Here is an 18,866-nt window from a genome sequence, read left to right as displayed (position 1 = left end):
AAATTTACAATTTCTGCACAAATGATCCCTTAAGTACTATATTCAGCAAGAGTCTATTCCTCAACTTTGTAGTTCAGAAAAGACTTTAATGAAACCATATGAAAGGAGGTCAGTAGTTTTTCATCATTACTAAAAGATTCTGGTGGCAGACGTAACATTGTAGCCTTTCTTCAATCAAGAAAACACATGGCAGTGACACACTACAACAACAGCACGATTAACAGCTGTGGAGTTCCCAGGCCAGACAATGTAGCTCCTGCCCCAATACTCACTGTAGCTGACCGTCAGGACTGTCCTTGCTTATGAAATGGAATAGATCCACAGACTTGACATTTTAATTTTACTGCACTGTCTAAAGCTCTCAAATAGTGCAAGAAAGATAAGAGTTTTCTAAACCAACATGTCCTGCTGTGCTGCCTAAGATACTGTGCATCCCACTGCACCATTATGACCAAACAATAATTTTATTATAACAAAGACTGCTATCAAATTATAGAGGTAAAATAGAAAAAAAATGAAAGGGATATATTTTACTTTTTTTTATAATATCAACAGAAAAAAAAAAAAAAAACCCAAGACATAATTTTAATCCATTCACATGACTTTTAACTTCACTCACTTTTTTTTTTTTTTTTTTGAGAACCTGTCTCACTCCCTCACCCAGGCTAGAGTGCAGTGCCACGATCTCGGCTCACTGCAACCTCCACCTGAGTTCAAGCGATTCTCCTGCCTCAGTCTCCTGAGTAGCTAGGATTACAGGCACGCGCCACCACGCTTAGCTAATTTTTGTATTTTTAGTAGACACGGGGTTTCACCATGTTGGCCAAGCTGGTCTCAAACTCCTGACTTCCGGTGATCCACCCACCTCAGCCTTCCAAACTGCTGGGATTACAGGAATGAGCCACCATGCCCAGCCCACTTACATAATTTTTAATTCCATTTAATGATATATGACCACCACATAGTAAATGTATTCCTGCAAACCCCAGGAAAAAAATAATTCTAGCAATTGATAAATCTGAATTAATCTTAAAGTAACTCATATCATCTGTAGGCCCATTTATTGTTTATAAAATAAACAGCAACCTGTTCCCACCCTGCCAACATGCATCTACCCCTTAACAAGAACAGCAATATATCATAATTATTGAATCCGATTTAACAATTTTCCAAATAGTAAAATAATTGTAGTTACATTTTAAATAGCAGGCTTAAAATCATTATTTCTACTGACTACAGATGTCCAAGCATTAAAACTAAACTTCAATCAGCAGTATTTTTTTTTTTTTTTTTTTTTTTGAGACGGAGTCTTGCTCTGTCGCCCAGGCTGGAGTGCAGTGGCCGGATCTCAGCTCACTGCAAGCTCCGTCTCCCGGGTTTACGCCATTCTCCTGCCTCAGCCTCCCGAGTAGCTGGGACTACAGGCGCCCGCTACGTCGCCTGGCTAGTTTTTTGTATTTTTTAGTAGAGACGGGGTTTCACCGGGTTAGCCAGGATGGTCTCGATCTCCTGACCTTGTGATCCGCCCGTCTCGGCCTCCCAAAGTGCTGGGATTACAGGCTTGAGCCACCGCGCCCGGCAATCAGCAGTATTTTATAGAATTAGAAAGATCATTAGTTTGGGAGTCAGAAAGACTTGAGTTTGAAGCTCAACTCTAAGTATCAGTTCCTAGCTCTAAGACAATGTGATCAAATACTAACTAGGGGATTATGCTAATATCCTCAATGGTTAACTAATTATAAATCTCTTTTTTTTTTTTTTTAGACACAATGTAGGTAAAATGACACAGTATTATCCTGTCAGTTTATTAGTTTATTCAAATACAACATATTCAAAATAATTGCAAATCACAAAGAAACTAGCTAGTACAACATATAAGAATAATTATTTTGATTTCTTCCCAATTCAAATTCTCAAAAGAAGTGGTGTTTAAGGTTAAGCACATACAACTCATTCAAAAAACGTTCACAGGGAGCCTGGAGTGGCAGCTCATGCCTGTGATCTCAGCACTTTGGGAGGTCAAGGCAGGCAGATTACTTGAGGTCAGGAGTTTGACACCAGCCTGGTCAAAGTGGTAAAATCCTGTCTCTACTAAAAATACAAAAAAAAAAAAAAAAAAAAAAAAAAAAAAAATTAGCCAGGCTTGGTGATATGTGTCTGTAATCCCAGCTATTCGGGAGGCTAAAGCTGAGGCAGGAGAATCACTTGACCCCAGGAGGTTGGAGGTTGCAGTGAGCCGAGATCACAACACCACACTTCAGCCTAAGCAGCAGAGTAAGACACTGTCTAAATAAATAAATAAGCAAGCCTAGTCAACATGGTGAAACCCCATTTCTACTAAAAGTACAAAAATTAGCTGGGAATGGTGGCACACACTTGTAATCCCAGCTGCTTGGGAGGCTGAGGCAGGAGAATCACTTGAACCTGGGAGGCAGAGGTTGCAGTGAGGTGAGATCATGCCACTGCACTCCAGGCTGGGTGACAGAGTGAGACCCTGTGTCAAAAAAAAAAAAAAAAAAAAAAAAAACCACACACAAACAAAAATTCACAGAACACCTACTATGTGCAAGGTACACAGGACAGAGACAATACATAGTACCATTCCTCAAACAGATCACAATCTAAGAAAGCTGACAGACAGGGACATAAATCTAAATAGAAAGTGGTAGTGTTTATGATCAATTATATAAAAGTAGAGAAGTGGCAGAAAGGGAATGACACCTCTAAAAGCTGAATTCAATTAGCTTAATAAGAAAGTCAATAAACAGATAATTAAAAACGGACAATTAAAAATAGGATTGTGATACGTGATGTTTTTTGTAGCAGGAGAGAGTAATTAACTCAATCCTTATTTTTAAAGGAAACTTTAAAGAAAATGTTAGAACTCTAATTTTCTCTTCACTGGACACTGGTCACTGTCAGGCCTCTGAGTCCAAGCTAAGCCATTATATCCCCTGTGACCTGCACGTACACATCCAGATGTCCTGAAGCAACTGAAGATCCACAGACGTGAAAATAGCTTAATTGATGACATTCCACCATTGTGATTTGTTTCTACCCCATCCTAACTGATTAATGTTCTTCATAATCTCCCTCACCCTTAAGAAGTTTCGTTGTAATTCTCTCCACCCTTGAGAATGTACTTTGTGAGATCCACCCCCTGACCCCAAAACATTGCTCTTAACTCCACCGCCTATCCCAAAACCTATAAGAACTCATGATAATCCCATCACCTTTGCTGACTCCTTTTTCGGACTCAGCCCGCCTGCACCCAGGTGAAATAAACAGCCATGTTGCTCACACAAAGCCTGTTTGGTGATCTCTTCACAAGGCCACATGAAATAGTCACTAGGAGTAAAGAGACACTGCAACACTACAATTAAAACACAGGATTTTTGTTGTTGTTTTTTGAGGTAGGCCCTTGCTCTGTTGCCCAGGCTGGAGTGCAGTGGTGCCATCACAGCTCACTGCAACCTCCGCCTCTCGGGTTCAAGTGGTTCTCATGCCTCAGTCACCCGAGAAGCTGGGATTACAAGTGTGCACCACCACGCATGGCTAATTTTTGTGTTTTTAGTAGACACATGGTTTCACCATGTTGACCAGGCTGGTCTGAAATTCCTGAGCTCAAGTGATCCACCCACCTTGGCCTCCCAGAGTGCTGGAATTACAAGCATGAGCCACCATACCTGGCAGAATTTTTTTTTAAAAAAAGGAAGGTCCATCATGCCTAGCACTAGCTTGTATGTACTTCACTGAACACTTGGCTGCTTTTATTACATATTACCATATAGATTAAGAAGCATATTTGCCTTGGATGGAAAACAGGTTTTCACCTATTATTCCAACTATGACTGACAAGGGCTGCCCACAGTGGTGTGCTCAGAAAATAATTCTGGACTGTTAGGAATGATTAACAATGTCTTTTATGAGTAAGAGGGAGGAAAATGGAGAGTGCGTACTGTGTATCTGACATCCTTAATATCTTGCATTTTCTCTGATAAACTGAATCCTATGTGCATAGGAAACCCCTCCCGAGAAGAAGTTGAATTTAACTAATTTAACATTAAAGTCAATAAAGAGCCAATCATTTAGGGGATAGGCCTACAATCAACACTGTTTGGGGAATCTATCCAGTCCATGGGCTATTCCTTTTCTGAGAAATGCTCTCTCATCCAAGAGGCTGGGACTCCTCTCTCCTAGCCACAAACAACTGATCCATGAGTGGAATCTAATCCAACATGGAATAATGAAGTTTCTGTCTACTGGGAATTTAAAAATCAAGAATCATGAATAGCCAGTATAGTTTTTACATACATGGAACTATGACATACAAATACTGCTTGGTCTGCATGGAGAAAAATGAAGAAAATTATCTACAGAGCCAGAGAAACCAGGATAAGAAGAAGAATGCTTTCTGGATTCCTGACAGATTTCCTGTTCCTATATCCCCCAGGAATATCTCCCTGCATCTTAAGATTCCCTCTTCTTTTTTTTTTTTTTTTTAATGGCGTTTCACTCTGTCACCCAGGCTGGAGTAGACTGGCACGATCTTGGCTCACTGCAACCTCCACTTCCAGGGTTCAAGCGTTTGTCTTGCCTCAGCCTCCCAAGTAGTTGGGATTACAGGTGCACGCTACCACGCCTGGCTAATTTTTATATTTTTAGTAGAGACAGGGTTTCACCATGTTTCCCAGGCTGGTCTTGAACTCTTGACCTCAGGTGATCCACCTGCCTCAGCCTTCCAAACTGTTGGGATTACAGGCATGAGCCACCATGCCCAGCCATAATTCCTTTTTACTTAAGCTAGTTTAAATTATTTTATTTACAGCCAAAGGGCATTAACTAAAAAGGACAATAGGGCTGTAAAAGGATAAAGGTAAATATCTTACAGAAGAAAGAAAAAATATCTAGAATATTTATTCTAAAAAATTAAATTATTTCTCAACTGTACTTTTAAATTGCAGTAGAAATTGTTTTTTGTTTGTTTTTTGAGACACAGTCTCACTCTGTCACCCAGGCTGGAGTAATGCAGTAGCATGACCTCGGCTCACTACAACCTCTGCCTCCTGGGTTCAAGCACTTCTCATGTCTCAGCCTGCCAAGTAGCTGGAATTACAGGCATGCACCTCCATACCCGGCTAATTTTTATGTTTTAGTAGAGAGGAGGTTTCACCATGTTGGCTAGGCTAGTCTCAAACTCCTGACCTCAGATGATACACCCCGCCTTGGCCCCTCAATACTTCCTTAGTTTTGTATCCTCTTCTTGAAGAGAATATATGATATACATAAAGAAACCTGACCTTTGTTTCTTCTGTCCTCACTGCATCCAGAAGATAATGAAGAAGCTCCTGACTGTCCTGTTGCTGGAAATCTTTAAATCGAGGTGCCCTGTGATTTAAAGACAAAAGAGGAAAGAAAAAAAAGCATAATCATTCCATGGTTCGACACTCTTGTCTAAATGCACTTGAAATAGCATATTATTAGCCGGGTGCGGCAGCCTATGCCTGTAATCCCAGCACTTTGGGAGGCTGAGGGGCAGATCACTTGAGCTCAGGAGTTTGAGACCAGCCTGGGCAACAAGGCAAAAAACCCCGTTCTCTACCAAAACACACACCCACACACACCAAATGGCATAAAGACGCAGTTTACTACTTTTCCAACTAAATAGACAAAATGTGATTACTGGTCTTCATTATCTCAGGATAAATATTCATCCTAATAATACAAAGAAAGTGAGTACCTGACTGCTAAAACATTAACTGGTAGTCAATCTAGCCTGTAAGAGGAAACACCACTCCAGACATTCTTGCTAACTAGCAGCACATAGCAACATGCTGACAACACTTTATTACCTTGATGGGCTTCCCTACCTGCACGTGGTGTCCAGAACCTACCTCCTAGATTAGAAATGAGGACAGAAATCAAGATGGACACATATTCTAGTCTTATCTGGACCTCCACAGCTGGCATCAGGAGAGGTAGAAACTGCAGAACCCTGCACTTATGCTGTACACTCCAAAGAAGGCCAGTGAAGTAGCAGACGACTAGAATAGGGAGCAGGAGAATCCTTTAGAGATCTTCACTAGCCAAGGGGTAGGTAGGAGGAGGGGGCAGTTTATGGCTTTCAAAGCAGACACACAAGAAGGAAATCATTCCTCAACAAAGAGAAATGGCTTCCACCATGTCTCTGCCTATAGCTCCATCTCAACCACTGCAAAAACTATTTACTGCCTTCTAAACCACTGAAGAAAATTTAATAAACTTAGATTTGCTTTTTCTTTTTTACCTAGGAATGGGCAAAAAAAAAAAATCATAGGATGATTTATAGACTCTATGATGGAGCCTGTCTGAGCTACCCATATCAAGAGAGACTTTCAAACCTATTAAAGGATTAAAAGAGAAAAATCACCAAACATGTGAAAATATTCAGCCTATTCAAAATAAGGGGAACACTAAGGATTCCCAGGAAATGTACTTTAGTAAAAGTACTGCCATGAGAAAGAGGAGAGGACTTTTGAAAACCTCAAGGCATAAGAGAAAAATACATGTACAAGCATAAATTATGAGACTGTCAAGAAAAAGAAATTTAATCCACTTCTATGTTCATCATAGTGCTATTCACAATGGCAAAGACATGCAATCAACCTAGGTGCCCATAAATGGTGGATTGGATAAAGAAAATGTGGTCCATATACACCAAGGAATACTACACAGCCATAAAAAAAAAGAACAAAATCACGTCCTTTGCAGCAAGCAACATGGAAGCAGCTGAAAGCCGTCACCCTAAGTGAACTAATGCAGAAGCAGAAAACCAAATAAAACCAACACAAACACAAAGTTGAAGACCTTGCTCCCAAATAAGGCTCATCACAAGTGGTCAAAGTGTCTGATAATCACCACTGTAATAGAAACTTCAAGAGACTGGTTCGTGTACACACAACATGAATAAACCACAAATTATGCCAAGTGAAAGAAGTCAGATAAAAAAGAGTACACTATGTATGATTCCATTTCTATAGAATTCTCCCAAATGCAAACTAATCTATTGCAACAAAAACACAGGTAAGTGGTATACCACCCAGGGATGGAGTTTAGGGGAGAGGTTCCAGAGAAAGGGATTACAAAGGGGCCCCACAAAACTTTGGGGGGTGATGGATACATTCATTATATTGAATGAATGTATGTATATATACACACACACAAAGTGTATAGATATGTCAAAACTTATCCAATAGTATACTTTATTTTTCAGAGAGACGGGGTGACAGGAGTGCAATGACACTAACAGCTCACTGTACACTCAAAACTCCCAGGCTCAAGTGATCCTCCTACCTCAGCCTCTAGAGTAGCTGGGACTACAGGTGCGCACCATCACACCTCTGGCAAATTTTTTTTTTTCATAGAGATAGAGTCTCCCTGTGTTGTCCTGGTTAGTCTCAAACTCCTGGCCTCAGGCAATTCTCCCACCTTGGCTCCCAAACTGCTGGGATTACAGGTGTGAGCCACTGTGTCTGGCCCCAATAGTACACTTTAAATATGTACAATTTGCTTTATGTCAAATATACGTTAGTAAAGCTAGTCAGAATATCCACCAATATAATTTACTATTCCAACAGACAAAAAAAAAAATGATTATTTTGATATAGAAAAAGTATTTTTTAAAAATCCATTTCTTGATAAGAACTCTCAGAAAAATAGAAAAATTAAGAATAATTGGGAATTTCCTCAACCTGATAAAAGGCACGTATGAAAAAACTATAGTTATTATCACACTTATGTGTGAAAGACTGAAGGCTCTCCCTTTAAAATCAGGAATAAGGCAAGACACTCATTTCACCATTCCAACATTGTATTGGCAGTCCTTTTTCATCTTTTTTCCAAGAAGAGTCCCATTGCAATATGTATTGTATTGGTTGTCCTTGCCAGTGATATAAAATGAGAAAAAGATATAAAATGATACAGATTGGAAAGAAATAATCTTCACTTGCCAATGACATTATTGTCTATATAAGAAATACCAACGAATCAGCAAAAAGCTAATAGAACTAGTAAAGCAAGTTGGGTAGGGTAGCAAGAAACAAGGTCAGTATACAAAAATCAACTGTATTTCTGTGTATTAACAATGAACAATTGGAAAGTGAATTTTTTAAAAAGAGTACAATTCACAATAAATAGCATAAAAACATGAAATTCTTAAGATAAATCTAACAAAACATATGCAGGATTTGTATGCTGAAAACTATACAACCTTGATGAGAAAAATCAAAGACCTAGAAAACTGGTAAGATATCATACATTAAAAGATTCAACATTGTTAAGATGTTGATTCTCCCCAAATTGATCTACACATTCAAAACAATCCCAACTGACAATCTGATTCTATAATTTACTTAGAAAAAAAAGGACCAGTCGGGTGCAGTGGCTCACGCCTGGACCCCAAGCACTTTGGGAGGCCAAGGCGGGCAGATCACCTGAGGTTGGGAGTTCAAGACCAGCCTGACCAACATGGAGAAACCCGTCGCTAGTAAAAATACAAAATTAGCCAGGCGTGGTGGCGGGCGCCTGTAATCCCAGCTACTCGGGAGGCTGAGGCAGGAGAATTGCTTGAACCCAGGAGGTGGAGGTTGTAGTGAGCCAAGATCATGCCATTGCACTCCAGCCCAGGCAACAAGAGTGAAACTCTGTCTCAGAAAACAAAACAAAACAACAACAAAAAAACCTAGAATAGTTTGAAAAGGATGACCAAAATTTGAGAACTCATATTACTCAATTGCAAGACTTACTATGAAGCTACAGTAATCAGGACAGTGTAGGCTTTGGGGTAAAGATAAGACATACAGATCAATGAAACAGAATATAGTTCAGAAATAAACCCAAACACATATGGCTTAAATCTTTACCTGATTAAAAAAAAAAAATATTTGGCCAGGCACGGTGGCTCACACCTGTAATCCCAGTACTTTGGGAGGCTGAGGCGGGCGGATCACAAGGTCAGGAGATAGAGACTATCCTGACTAACGCGGTGAAACCCCATCTCTACTAAAAATACAAAAAATTAGCCGGGCGTGGTGGTGGGCGCCTGTAGTCCCAGCTACTCGGGAGGCTGAGGCAGGAGAATGGCATAAACCCAGGAGGCGGAGCTTGCAGTGAGCAAAGATCGCACCACTGTACTACAGCCTGGGTGATAAAGCGAGACTCCGTCTCAAAAAAAAAAAAAACAAATTTGTCTAATGCATACTTCTTTTAAAAGTAAACGCCATAAAACAAACAAAAAGAAAGCAATTTAAAACTTTTTGGCCAAGCATGGATGCTCATGCCTGTAATCCCAGCTACTTAGGAGGTTGAGCAGGGAGGAATGCTTGAGCCCAGGAATTAGACTATGATCGGGCCACTGCACTTGAGCCTGGGCACAGAGCGAGACCCTGTCTCCTAAAAAATACAAAAAATAAATAAAACTCTTCAAATAATGTTTGATCTAGTTATTCTACTTCTAAGAATTTATCCTACTGATGTACTTCCGCAAGTACAGTGTATACATACAAAACTAAGTTATACATACACGTACTAACATGGAAAGATGTATAAAATATACTAAGCAAATCAAGCAAGTTGCAAACGATTTGCATATGCCTGTGTATGTATAATCACTTTTGGAAAGAATCAGGTAATAGTTACTTCTGAGGAGTATAGAGAGGAGTTTGAATTTTTACCTATGAGTGCCCATTATTTAATAATAATTTTCAAAATGCTAATAAACCTTTATAACCAGGAAGAAAATTATACAAGTTATTTCTGGCAAAGTCAGAAACAAATTTCTAAAGCATACAATGCCCTAATAACTTTGTTTTAATTTCAACTTTTATTTTAGATGCGGGGTACATGTGCAGGTTTGTTACCTGCAGGTATATTGTTTGATGCTGAGGTCTAGGGTATGAATGACCCTGTCACTCAGGTACTAAGCATAGTATCCAACAGCTAGTTTTTCACCCTTCCTCCCTCAATCTCTCCCACCTCTAGTAGTCCCCAGTCTCTATTATTGCCATCTTTATGTCCGTGAGTACCCAATGTTTAGCTTCCACTTATCAGTGAGAACACTTGGTATCTGGTTTTCTGTTCCTGCATTAATTCCCTTAGGATAATGGCCTCCAGCTGCATCCATATTGCTGCAAATAACATGATTTCATTCTTTATTATGGCTGTGCTAAAAACTTTTTAACTCTGCGAAACACTCATGCCTCTGAGACTTTTGCAGGTTTTTTGGTCTTCAGGCTTTGAAGAAATATCATTCGCCAACCAAATGAAATATACACTAAGCCCTCTATTTTGGACTATATATAAAAATCATGGCATTCATTACTAGTTTTAATTAAAATGAGATTTTAAAGTCTATAAATATGCAAAAATACAAGCTCATATTCAAATAATTTTCCTTCTACATATTTCAGTAATTGTGGACTGGACTAGCTTGTGAGTTCCATGAGGACAGGGCACATTTGTGATGCAATATACATTGTGTATCCCTGAATTCTAGCAAGTAACTCATAAAAAGCAATCTCTGAATTTTTTATAGAAATGAATGCATGAATGCATTAAAGTCAAGTCAGTTCCTCTATGTGTTTATTTCCAGACACATAAGGATTTTGTTTTTAAACATACTGTAATACCTTGAGAAATTCACTTAAACTCTATTTGCCTCACAGCTCATCTTTTAAAATAAGAAAGCTAGATTAGATGATCTTACAGTACTTTCTAGATTTTACAACTCTATGATTTTCTTACTTTATGGTATTACAACAAAGGCATCCAAGTCAGGACAGACCTCTATTTGATTCTCAGCTTTTCACTCAGACTAGGTGAGCCATTTAATTTCTGTGTCTCCCCCTTATATATGAGGATAATCTGCTTCTTCCAAGGACTGAGATATAATTTTCATAAAGCATAGAGCTGCAACTAATAAATGTTAGTTCTTTCTCTTGATAGTCTGGGCAGTAATAGCAAAGTTACAGTAAGAATGACTATTCACGTTAAGTGATAAATACATTAGTATTTTGTAACTCATAATTACTTATATATATATAATATATATAAGTATTAATTACTTATATTATATAGATGCACCCACTTCTGACAAAGCTGATGAAAAAGAACGTTAGGAGAAAGTGGTCCTTTTTCAGTCTCCTTCATGCTGTGAAGAAACAGGAACAAGGCTGAGGTCAGTGGTCCAGGCCTTGAAAGTTCCACCACTAACGGGTCCTTTAAAAACATGATCAACTTTATGTCAGAAATGTACAGTTTAAAAATAACATACTAAAAATCTCAGTTATACTCTGCTTAAATAATAGCAACTAAATTCCCCCAATTGTATTAAGAAACTTTATTTCATAAATGAAATGAATATATAAAAATGGAAAACAGAATACCTGCCTTGAAAAACACAGGTATTTTCATATCCTCTGCCCTTTGCTTAATAAAACCATTAGCTCAAATAATATCACCAATCTTTAGTTGCTTGTCACTGTCCTTTAATGTACTCTCCTATAAAATCGCGAATCTGCTTAATATTTGTACCACTCCACAAATAATCGTACATTATTAAATAATGTATGATTATTTAATAATGTACGATTATTTGTGTACGATGTATGATTGCTTATACAACTTTCTTTTCCCCAAATATTTTACTAGTAAAATAATAATGTGGAATCATGTGACAAAATCAGCATAATATCTCCCTCTTTTAAAGGGGAGAGACATAAAGCTTGACAAAAGCAGCTAACATTGGGTGAAGGATTAACCCATTTAATTCTAGAATTTTTCTTCCCCTAGAAATCTGGTTTCTAAAGTATCATCCCCACCAATAACACTTTCTCCTAAAGGACAAGAAAAAGAAAGCAGATCCCAAATATAAACTCGGGACATTAAAGAATGTTATCTCTAAGACAACTACTGAATATATTTTCCTATTCCTATATTCATGAAATAACTGTTACATATGTATTTCATACCAACTATCCTTAAAAATCCACTATCATCACAGGAAGGACAGGCTATAATTTTCCATAGCTTTTTTTTTTTTTTTTTTTTAAGAAACAGGGTTGCCCAGGCTGGTCTTGAACTCCCAAGGCTCAAGCAATGCCCCCGCCTCGGCCTCCCAAGTAGCTGGGATCACAGGCATGAGCCACCACACCCAGTGAAAATTACAGAGGACTCAAGACAGACTTTCGTTTTTTTTTTGAGACGAAGTCTCACTCTGTCACCCAGGCTGGAGTGCAGTGGTGCGATCTGCTCACTGTAACTTCAAACTCTTGGACCCAAGTGATCCTCCTGCCTCCACCTCCTGAGCAGCTGGGACTACAGATGCATACCAGTATATCCAGTTAATTTTTAAAATTTTTGTAGAGACTGGGGTCGGAGGCGGGGGTCTCACTTTGTTGCCCAGGCTGGTCTTAAACTCCTGGCTTCAAGTGATCCTCCCACCCTGGCCTCCCAAAGTGCTAGAGGATTACAAGAATGAGTCATGGTGCTCGGCCTACCACAGCTTTTGAATATCAGAAGTGCTTTTACAGACTCACATCTGTAACCTCCACACTTTGGGAGGCCAAGGTGGAAGGATCACTTGAGCTTAGAGTGGGAGGCCCGCTTGGACAACATAGGGAGACCCCCTCTCTGCAAAAAGAAATTTAAAAATTAGCCAGGTGTAGTGGCACGTGCCTGTGGTCCCAGTTACTCAGGAGGCTCGATCCCTTAAGCCCGGGCTGCTATGAGCCATGATGGCACCACTGCACCCCAGCCTGAGTGACAGAATGAGACTCTGTCTCTAAAAAACATAAAAAAATAAAAAAAAAAAGGTTTTCTCTTTTGCTGCAAACCTAAAACTGCTTTAAAAAAATAAAGTCTATTTTTTAAGTGTTTTCTGCCATGTTTAAGTTACCTCAAGGGTCAAAAGTAAAATCTAAGGTAATTTTAAAGTTCAAGTACCAAGTTGCACTTCCCCTTTTCCCAATGAAAGTATTTTTTAGACAGAATAAAAAACCTTCAGAATGAGATGAGGAAATAACCTTAGTTTTAAAAACTACATTTAGACCTGATGCAGTGGCTCACACCTATTACAGGCATTTTGGGAGGCCGAGGCAGGCGGATCACTTGAGGTCAGGAGTTTGAGACCAGCCTGGTTAACATGGTGAAACCCCGTCTCCACTAAAAATACAAAAAAAAAAAAAAAAAAAATAGCTGGGTGTGGTGGCATGCACCTGTGGTCCCAGCTATTTGGGAAGCTGAGGCAGGACAACTGCTTGAACCTAGGAGGTGGAGGTTGCAGTGAGCTGAGATTGTGCCACTGCACTCCAGTCTGGGTGACAGAGCAAGACTCCATCTCAATAAATAAATTAATTAATTAAAAATAAAAAATACACTTAAACTTTGAAAATAAAAGTTCGCTGAAAACGCAAGAAGGATGAATTTCATACATAATGTTGACAGAAAGAAGCCAAATGCAAAAGAATGTACATAGTAAGATTCCATTTAGATGCAGTATTAAAACAGGCAAAACTAATCTATCCTGTTCGAAACCAGGTTAGTGGTTACTCATGCGGGTTAGGGAAGTAGTGAATGGAGGGGGAAGTTGAAGGGGCCTTCCAGATGCTGGTAATGTTACTTGAGCAAGGTGTTAGTTACACAAGTGTGTTAGCTGTGAAAATTCATCAAGCTATACACTCATGATATACATTTTTAAGAATATTTTCATTAAAAAGGTTTCCAAACACATTGTTGATATGCACATAAATATTAAATTGAATCCAGCAGCATATAAAAATATCATAACTAACTGGGGTTTGTAACAGGAATACAGGATAGGTTTAACATTTGAAAAAGGAATCAATGTAATTCACCACATTAACAGAATAAAGAAGAAAAACCATATGATCATCTCAATAGATGTGGGGAAAGCATTTGACAAAATTCAACATCCATTCTGATAAAAGTTTCAGAAAACTAGCAGTAGAAGGGAATGTCCTCAACCTTATAAAGAACACCTCTGGGCCGGGCGCGGTGGCTCAAGCCTGTAATCCCAGCACTTTGGGAGGCCGAGATGGGCGGATCACGAGGTCAGGAGATCGAGACCATCCTGGCTAACACAGTGAAACCCCGTCTCTACTAAAAAATACAAAAAAAACTGCCGGACGAGGTGGCGGGCGCCTGTAGTCCCAGCTACTCGGGAGGCTGAGGCAGGGGAATGGCGTGAACCCGGGAGGCGGAGTTTGCAGTGAGCTGAGATCCGGCCACTGCACTCCAGCCTGGGCGACAGAGCGAGAGTCCGTCTCAAAAAAAAAAAAAAAAAGAACACCTCTGAAAATCCTACCTTCATATGTAATAATGGGAGAAGGCCCCTAATTTTGGGATTAAGGCAAGGCTGACTGCTCCCATCATCTCTATTCAACACATTACTGGAGGTCTGAGCCAGCACAAAAAGGTAAAGAAAAAGAAAGAAAAGGTATATAGACAAAAGACAAAGATAAACTGGCAATTCAAAGGGCAGTAACCTACTCAAAGAGTAGTCCCACAGCTCAGGTCAACTTTATGCCCTAAAAATCTAAGACGTAAGATTGAAATTACCCTGTCAGAATGATACAAACCTAAAGTTATTAACTACAGTTATCGAATTGCCATATAGTAATCCTGAGACACAGCTCTGCATGTCAAATATTTAAACTCAACATCCAATCGCATTTAACAGGAAATCACATTTAACAGGTCTTTTTAAATGACTAGGCAATAATTTCCCTTTAGTAGTTTCAAGGATCTCACTGCACTTTATTTAGAATAGGGCATTGGAATTTATCATTAAATTTTTAAGGGGCTGAACAAGAAATGTTTACAGGCTGCCTTTCGACTATACATACATATATATATGGTAAACATATGTATAGTAAATATATATATGGAGGTTATTATAGATACAACAGTATGTTATATATATAATACTGTCTTTCAAAGCTATATATATATGTGTGTGTGTATATATATATCAGTACTGTCTTTCAAAACTGCCTACTGAGAAAAACAATCTAAGATTACTAAACATTTTTAGAGAGCCAAGCATTTTTAGAACTCTTCTTTAATTGTTTTCAAAAGTCAGATCATGAGTTATACATATACTCTCTCTTACACACACACACACACGCTGAACAATTTCTCACTAAAATTATCCTTACTAGTATCAATACCCCCCTCCCCGCCCCCAGCCAAAGTCCATCAGAAACACACCTATCGTTAAACTAGGTGGGTTTATTACTTGTGCCAGTGAGGGAGATCACACAGCATGGGGAACCACAGGGTGTCCTAGTAACAGGGCGCTATGAAGAACCTACCCAGGATTTAGGCTTTGGTTGAATAATCTGAAGGTGGGTTTCAGGAAGCAGAGGTTTACTCTAGAGTGAATGCCCTCAGAAAGCGAGGGTAAATCTATTATTGAACATCTCAATAAATCTTACATATTGTGGCAGTTGGTGGGGGAGACTAAAATGAGGATAAATCTCTAACTAGTAAAGTAGCAGTCATTCATTTCTCATTTTGGCTGAATGAGGGTGTTTGAGATTTTCTAAATGGCAAAGCGACCTTGCTTTAGACGAAATCATGAAGTGGCCTTGCTTTGTCTCATTTCATTGTAGTCTCAGAGAAACCAACTATCAGATTGTTATTCTGTGAGATTATCTGAGTAACATGGCCTCACTGTGGGTGCCAGGCCAGCTTCTGAGTATCAGGGGCTGCTCTTTTTTTCATCTTTCTCACTAGCTTAAAAATCTATCATCAGGCTAGGCTTCAAAAAGCCTTTAGATGCTCACTATTAAAATTTCATCTCCCTTTAAAGAACAAAAATGCTAAATTTAAACAAATGTCACCAGAAACTACAAAATAGGGGTCATAGGCATTTTGCTCAATAGAAGTCAAACCTCTTTTGTTTCTTCCAGTATGTTTAAATTTGCCTTGATATCTTTTTATTATTTGATCCATGGCATATTGGAACCATAACATACCCTAAAGTTATGATTTTCGAAATTTTAAATCTGATTATTTTCACAGAATGCTTTTTTTTTTTAAATTATTTTTTAAGCCCCCCTGACTACTATCTTAGTTGACTGATCTGTGAATTAGGAAAAGAGATTTTGCAACATCAGTGGCTCATCTGAAAGCAGCTATTATTCAAACAGTTATTACTCACCAGCTGAGAGTCTGAGGAAGGAAAAATCTTGAGTTTTGTACTACTTTCTTTGATCTCATTCATCAGATCAGTAAGTGTATAAGTCTGTGCTAAGTTCTAAAAGAAAACAAAATTAAAGTCTTCAGATTCAGTTAAAATATGCCTCTGATTTTATGGAATACACTCTCAAATTTCATCTAGCATAGCAAAAATGTCTATTTCAAAAAATATTAAGATTTAGTTGAGTACATTTTACATTTCGTAAAGGTCACTATTACCGATAGAGCCATGGTAAAATACACAGAAGACCTTTCAGAAGCACTGTGTGAAAATAAGGTACATGTATACATATGGTGATGGCCCAAGATAGCATAAACAAAAGGAAAACAGAGAAATTTCTAGAGGAACATTTAGCAGTCATTTGACAGTCTACAGGTGAGCCAATGACCATATAAATTAAGATAATTTTTTACATATTACAAAGCTTTCTGATGACTCTTACCTGCATGACTGCATTAAAAAAGCAAGTATTTCCTAAATTTGTAATTCCTCTTACAGATGATAAACTTCTGCCTTTTCCTCCCTTCTTTATTTCATCTGTTTCACATTTTTCTTCACAAAGTTTCATGATTCTAGAAAATGCACCTACAAGTTAGATAAAAAATAACTGACACATGATGTAAAGTTAAATATGTCATTTAACATGATTTATATACATTATTTAAAATTAAATTTAAATAAGATTGTCTCTCTCAATCAGTATTCCTGAAGCGGAAGAATATAAACACAACTGTCTTTGGTTTTATATTTCATTGCTAGAGCAATTAATTTTAACTTTAGTATACAGATCTGTATCTCGCACTGTATTACAGAATAAATTGCAGATGAATTAAAAAACTAAATGTAAAAGAACAGTCGAGAACAAGTATAAAAGGTCTAACTTCTAAATACCATTCCCCATGAAAAGAAATAAGGACTTCTAGGGGAAAAGGCTGATTCTTAACCCAGGGTAGCAAAGATGCAAAATGATTCCATAACATTTTGCCATGCCAGAGAATAAGGAAGTGCTCAAAAAGTGTGATTGGGAATAAGTCAAAATACACAGGGATTTTGACCAGGCTGGTTCAATTCAGGATAATTTGACAATAAAAATAAGTAAGGGTAGTATAATAGATTATTATTCACAGAATGAATCTGAATTGGTAACAGATTTTTTAAGTGAGAAAAAGTAGGGAAGAGATTTCCTTACAAGAGAATGCCAGCTAATAGAACAAATGACAGAATTAGGAAAATCACCATCCTATAGTGGCAATTTTTGTATTATTCTTGCAACATTTCTGTGAATTTGAAAATGTTCATATTAAAAGTTTTAAAAAAAATCAACAGAACCACATTGTAATACAAAAAGTAAAATACCTAAGTGTATGACACATAAGTGCATGTTTTGTGCTTACAGATTTGTATAATTAATGCAGATTTGAAAATTACATTAGGCTGGCCACGGTGCCTCAGGCCTGTAATCCCAGCACTTTGGGAACCTGAGGCAGGTGGATCACTTGAGGTCAGGAGTTCGAGACCAGCCTGGCCAACATGGTGAAAGCCCATCTCTACTAAAAATACAAAAATTAGCTAGGCATGCTCGAGCGCACGCCTGAAATCCCAACTACTCAGGAGGCTGAGGCATAAGAATCGCTTGAACCTGGGAGGCAGAGGTTGCAGTAAGCTGAGATCAGGCCACTGCACTTCAGTCTGGGTGACAGAGTGAGACTCTGTCTCAAAAGAAAAAGAGAAAATTATATTATCAGTTCATGTTTACTAATATGAAAACAAAGAACAATTCCTAGCATTTACTGACATGGGTGACTACATGTATTTAGCAGATTACTCTCTGAATCAAAATTATGATAATTTGAAGTTTGACAAGAAATTCCCAAGTTCTGAAATGTTTTAGTTTTAACTAGATGTTCTTTTAAATTCCTTTCAGCCCTCAGATTTTTTCTTTTTAAAAAAATGGTGTCTCACTTTGTAGCCCAGGCTGAAGTACAGTGGTGCAATCTCAGCTCACTGCAATCTCCACCTCCCAGGTTCAAGTGATTCTCATGTCTCAGCCTCCCGGGAAGTTGAGATTACAGGTGCCCGCTACCACACACAGCTAATTTTTGTATTTTTTTTTTTTTTTTTTTTTTTTAGTAGAGAAAGGGTTTTACTATGTTGGCCAGCTGGTCTCAAACTCCTGACCTCAAGTGATCCAGCTGCCTCGGGCTCCTGAAGTGCTGGAATTACAGGGGTGAGCCACCGTAGCCGGCCAGCCCTCAGATTTTATAGTTCATTACAATTACATGTTTTTTTCACCCAATACTGACATGCTGCCTTGCATTACTAATTAACTTTTAAATATTTGGCTGATTGATGGAAATAGGGGAACGTCTCTTACTATTGCTCTTCCTGCCAAAGGGGTACAGCACTGGGGGGACTGCTCATGATAAAAATTCAAAACACATAAAAATCTGCAAGATTAAACAGCAGAACTAGTAGGTTAGCTTCTTATGTCTCTGACAAGTTAAGAGGAAATAAATTACGACACCTGCCCCACTTCTGTAAACAGCATTAAAAGAGATGAACCCGAGTGGGAGTGGCCCTGTTCTAAGGAGCAGGAAGTGCTGGGATT

The 18,866-nt window shown here is 38.5% G+C and overlaps 1 protein-coding gene across 3 annotated transcripts in view; it reads right to left on the bottom strand.

Moving 5' to 3' along the window:
• USP45 (ubiquitin specific peptidase 45) overlaps positions 1–18,866 on the bottom strand; it is a 79,713-nt gene that overhangs the window by 35,245 nt on the left and 25,602 nt on the right. For 2 of the 3 annotated variants that reach the window (XM_010367687.2, XM_030929639.1), the window contains 4 exons: positions 16,701–16,843; positions 16,220–16,315; positions 11,123–11,253; positions 5,301–5,388 (listed from right to left, as the gene is read on the bottom strand). In XM_010367687.2, coding sequence (XP_010365989.2) covers positions 5,301–5,388; positions 11,123–11,253; positions 16,220–16,315; positions 16,701–16,843 — 458 coding nt within the window. Of the gene's footprint in view, positions 1–5,300; positions 5,389–11,099; positions 11,254–16,219; positions 16,316–16,700; positions 16,844–18,866 lie in introns of all 3 variants that reach the window. The other variant, XR_004056994.1, reaches the window with a different exon arrangement.

The sequence above is a fragment of the Rhinopithecus roxellana genome, chromosome 4 (genome assembly GCF_007565055.1).
Source record: "Rhinopithecus roxellana isolate Shanxi Qingling chromosome 4, ASM756505v1, whole genome shotgun sequence".
NCBI classification, from domain to species: Eukaryota; Metazoa; Chordata; class Mammalia; order Primates; family Cercopithecidae; genus Rhinopithecus; species Rhinopithecus roxellana.
The sequence above is the reverse complement of the archived record's forward strand: the minus strand, read 5'-3'. Positions and strand labels throughout refer to the sequence as shown.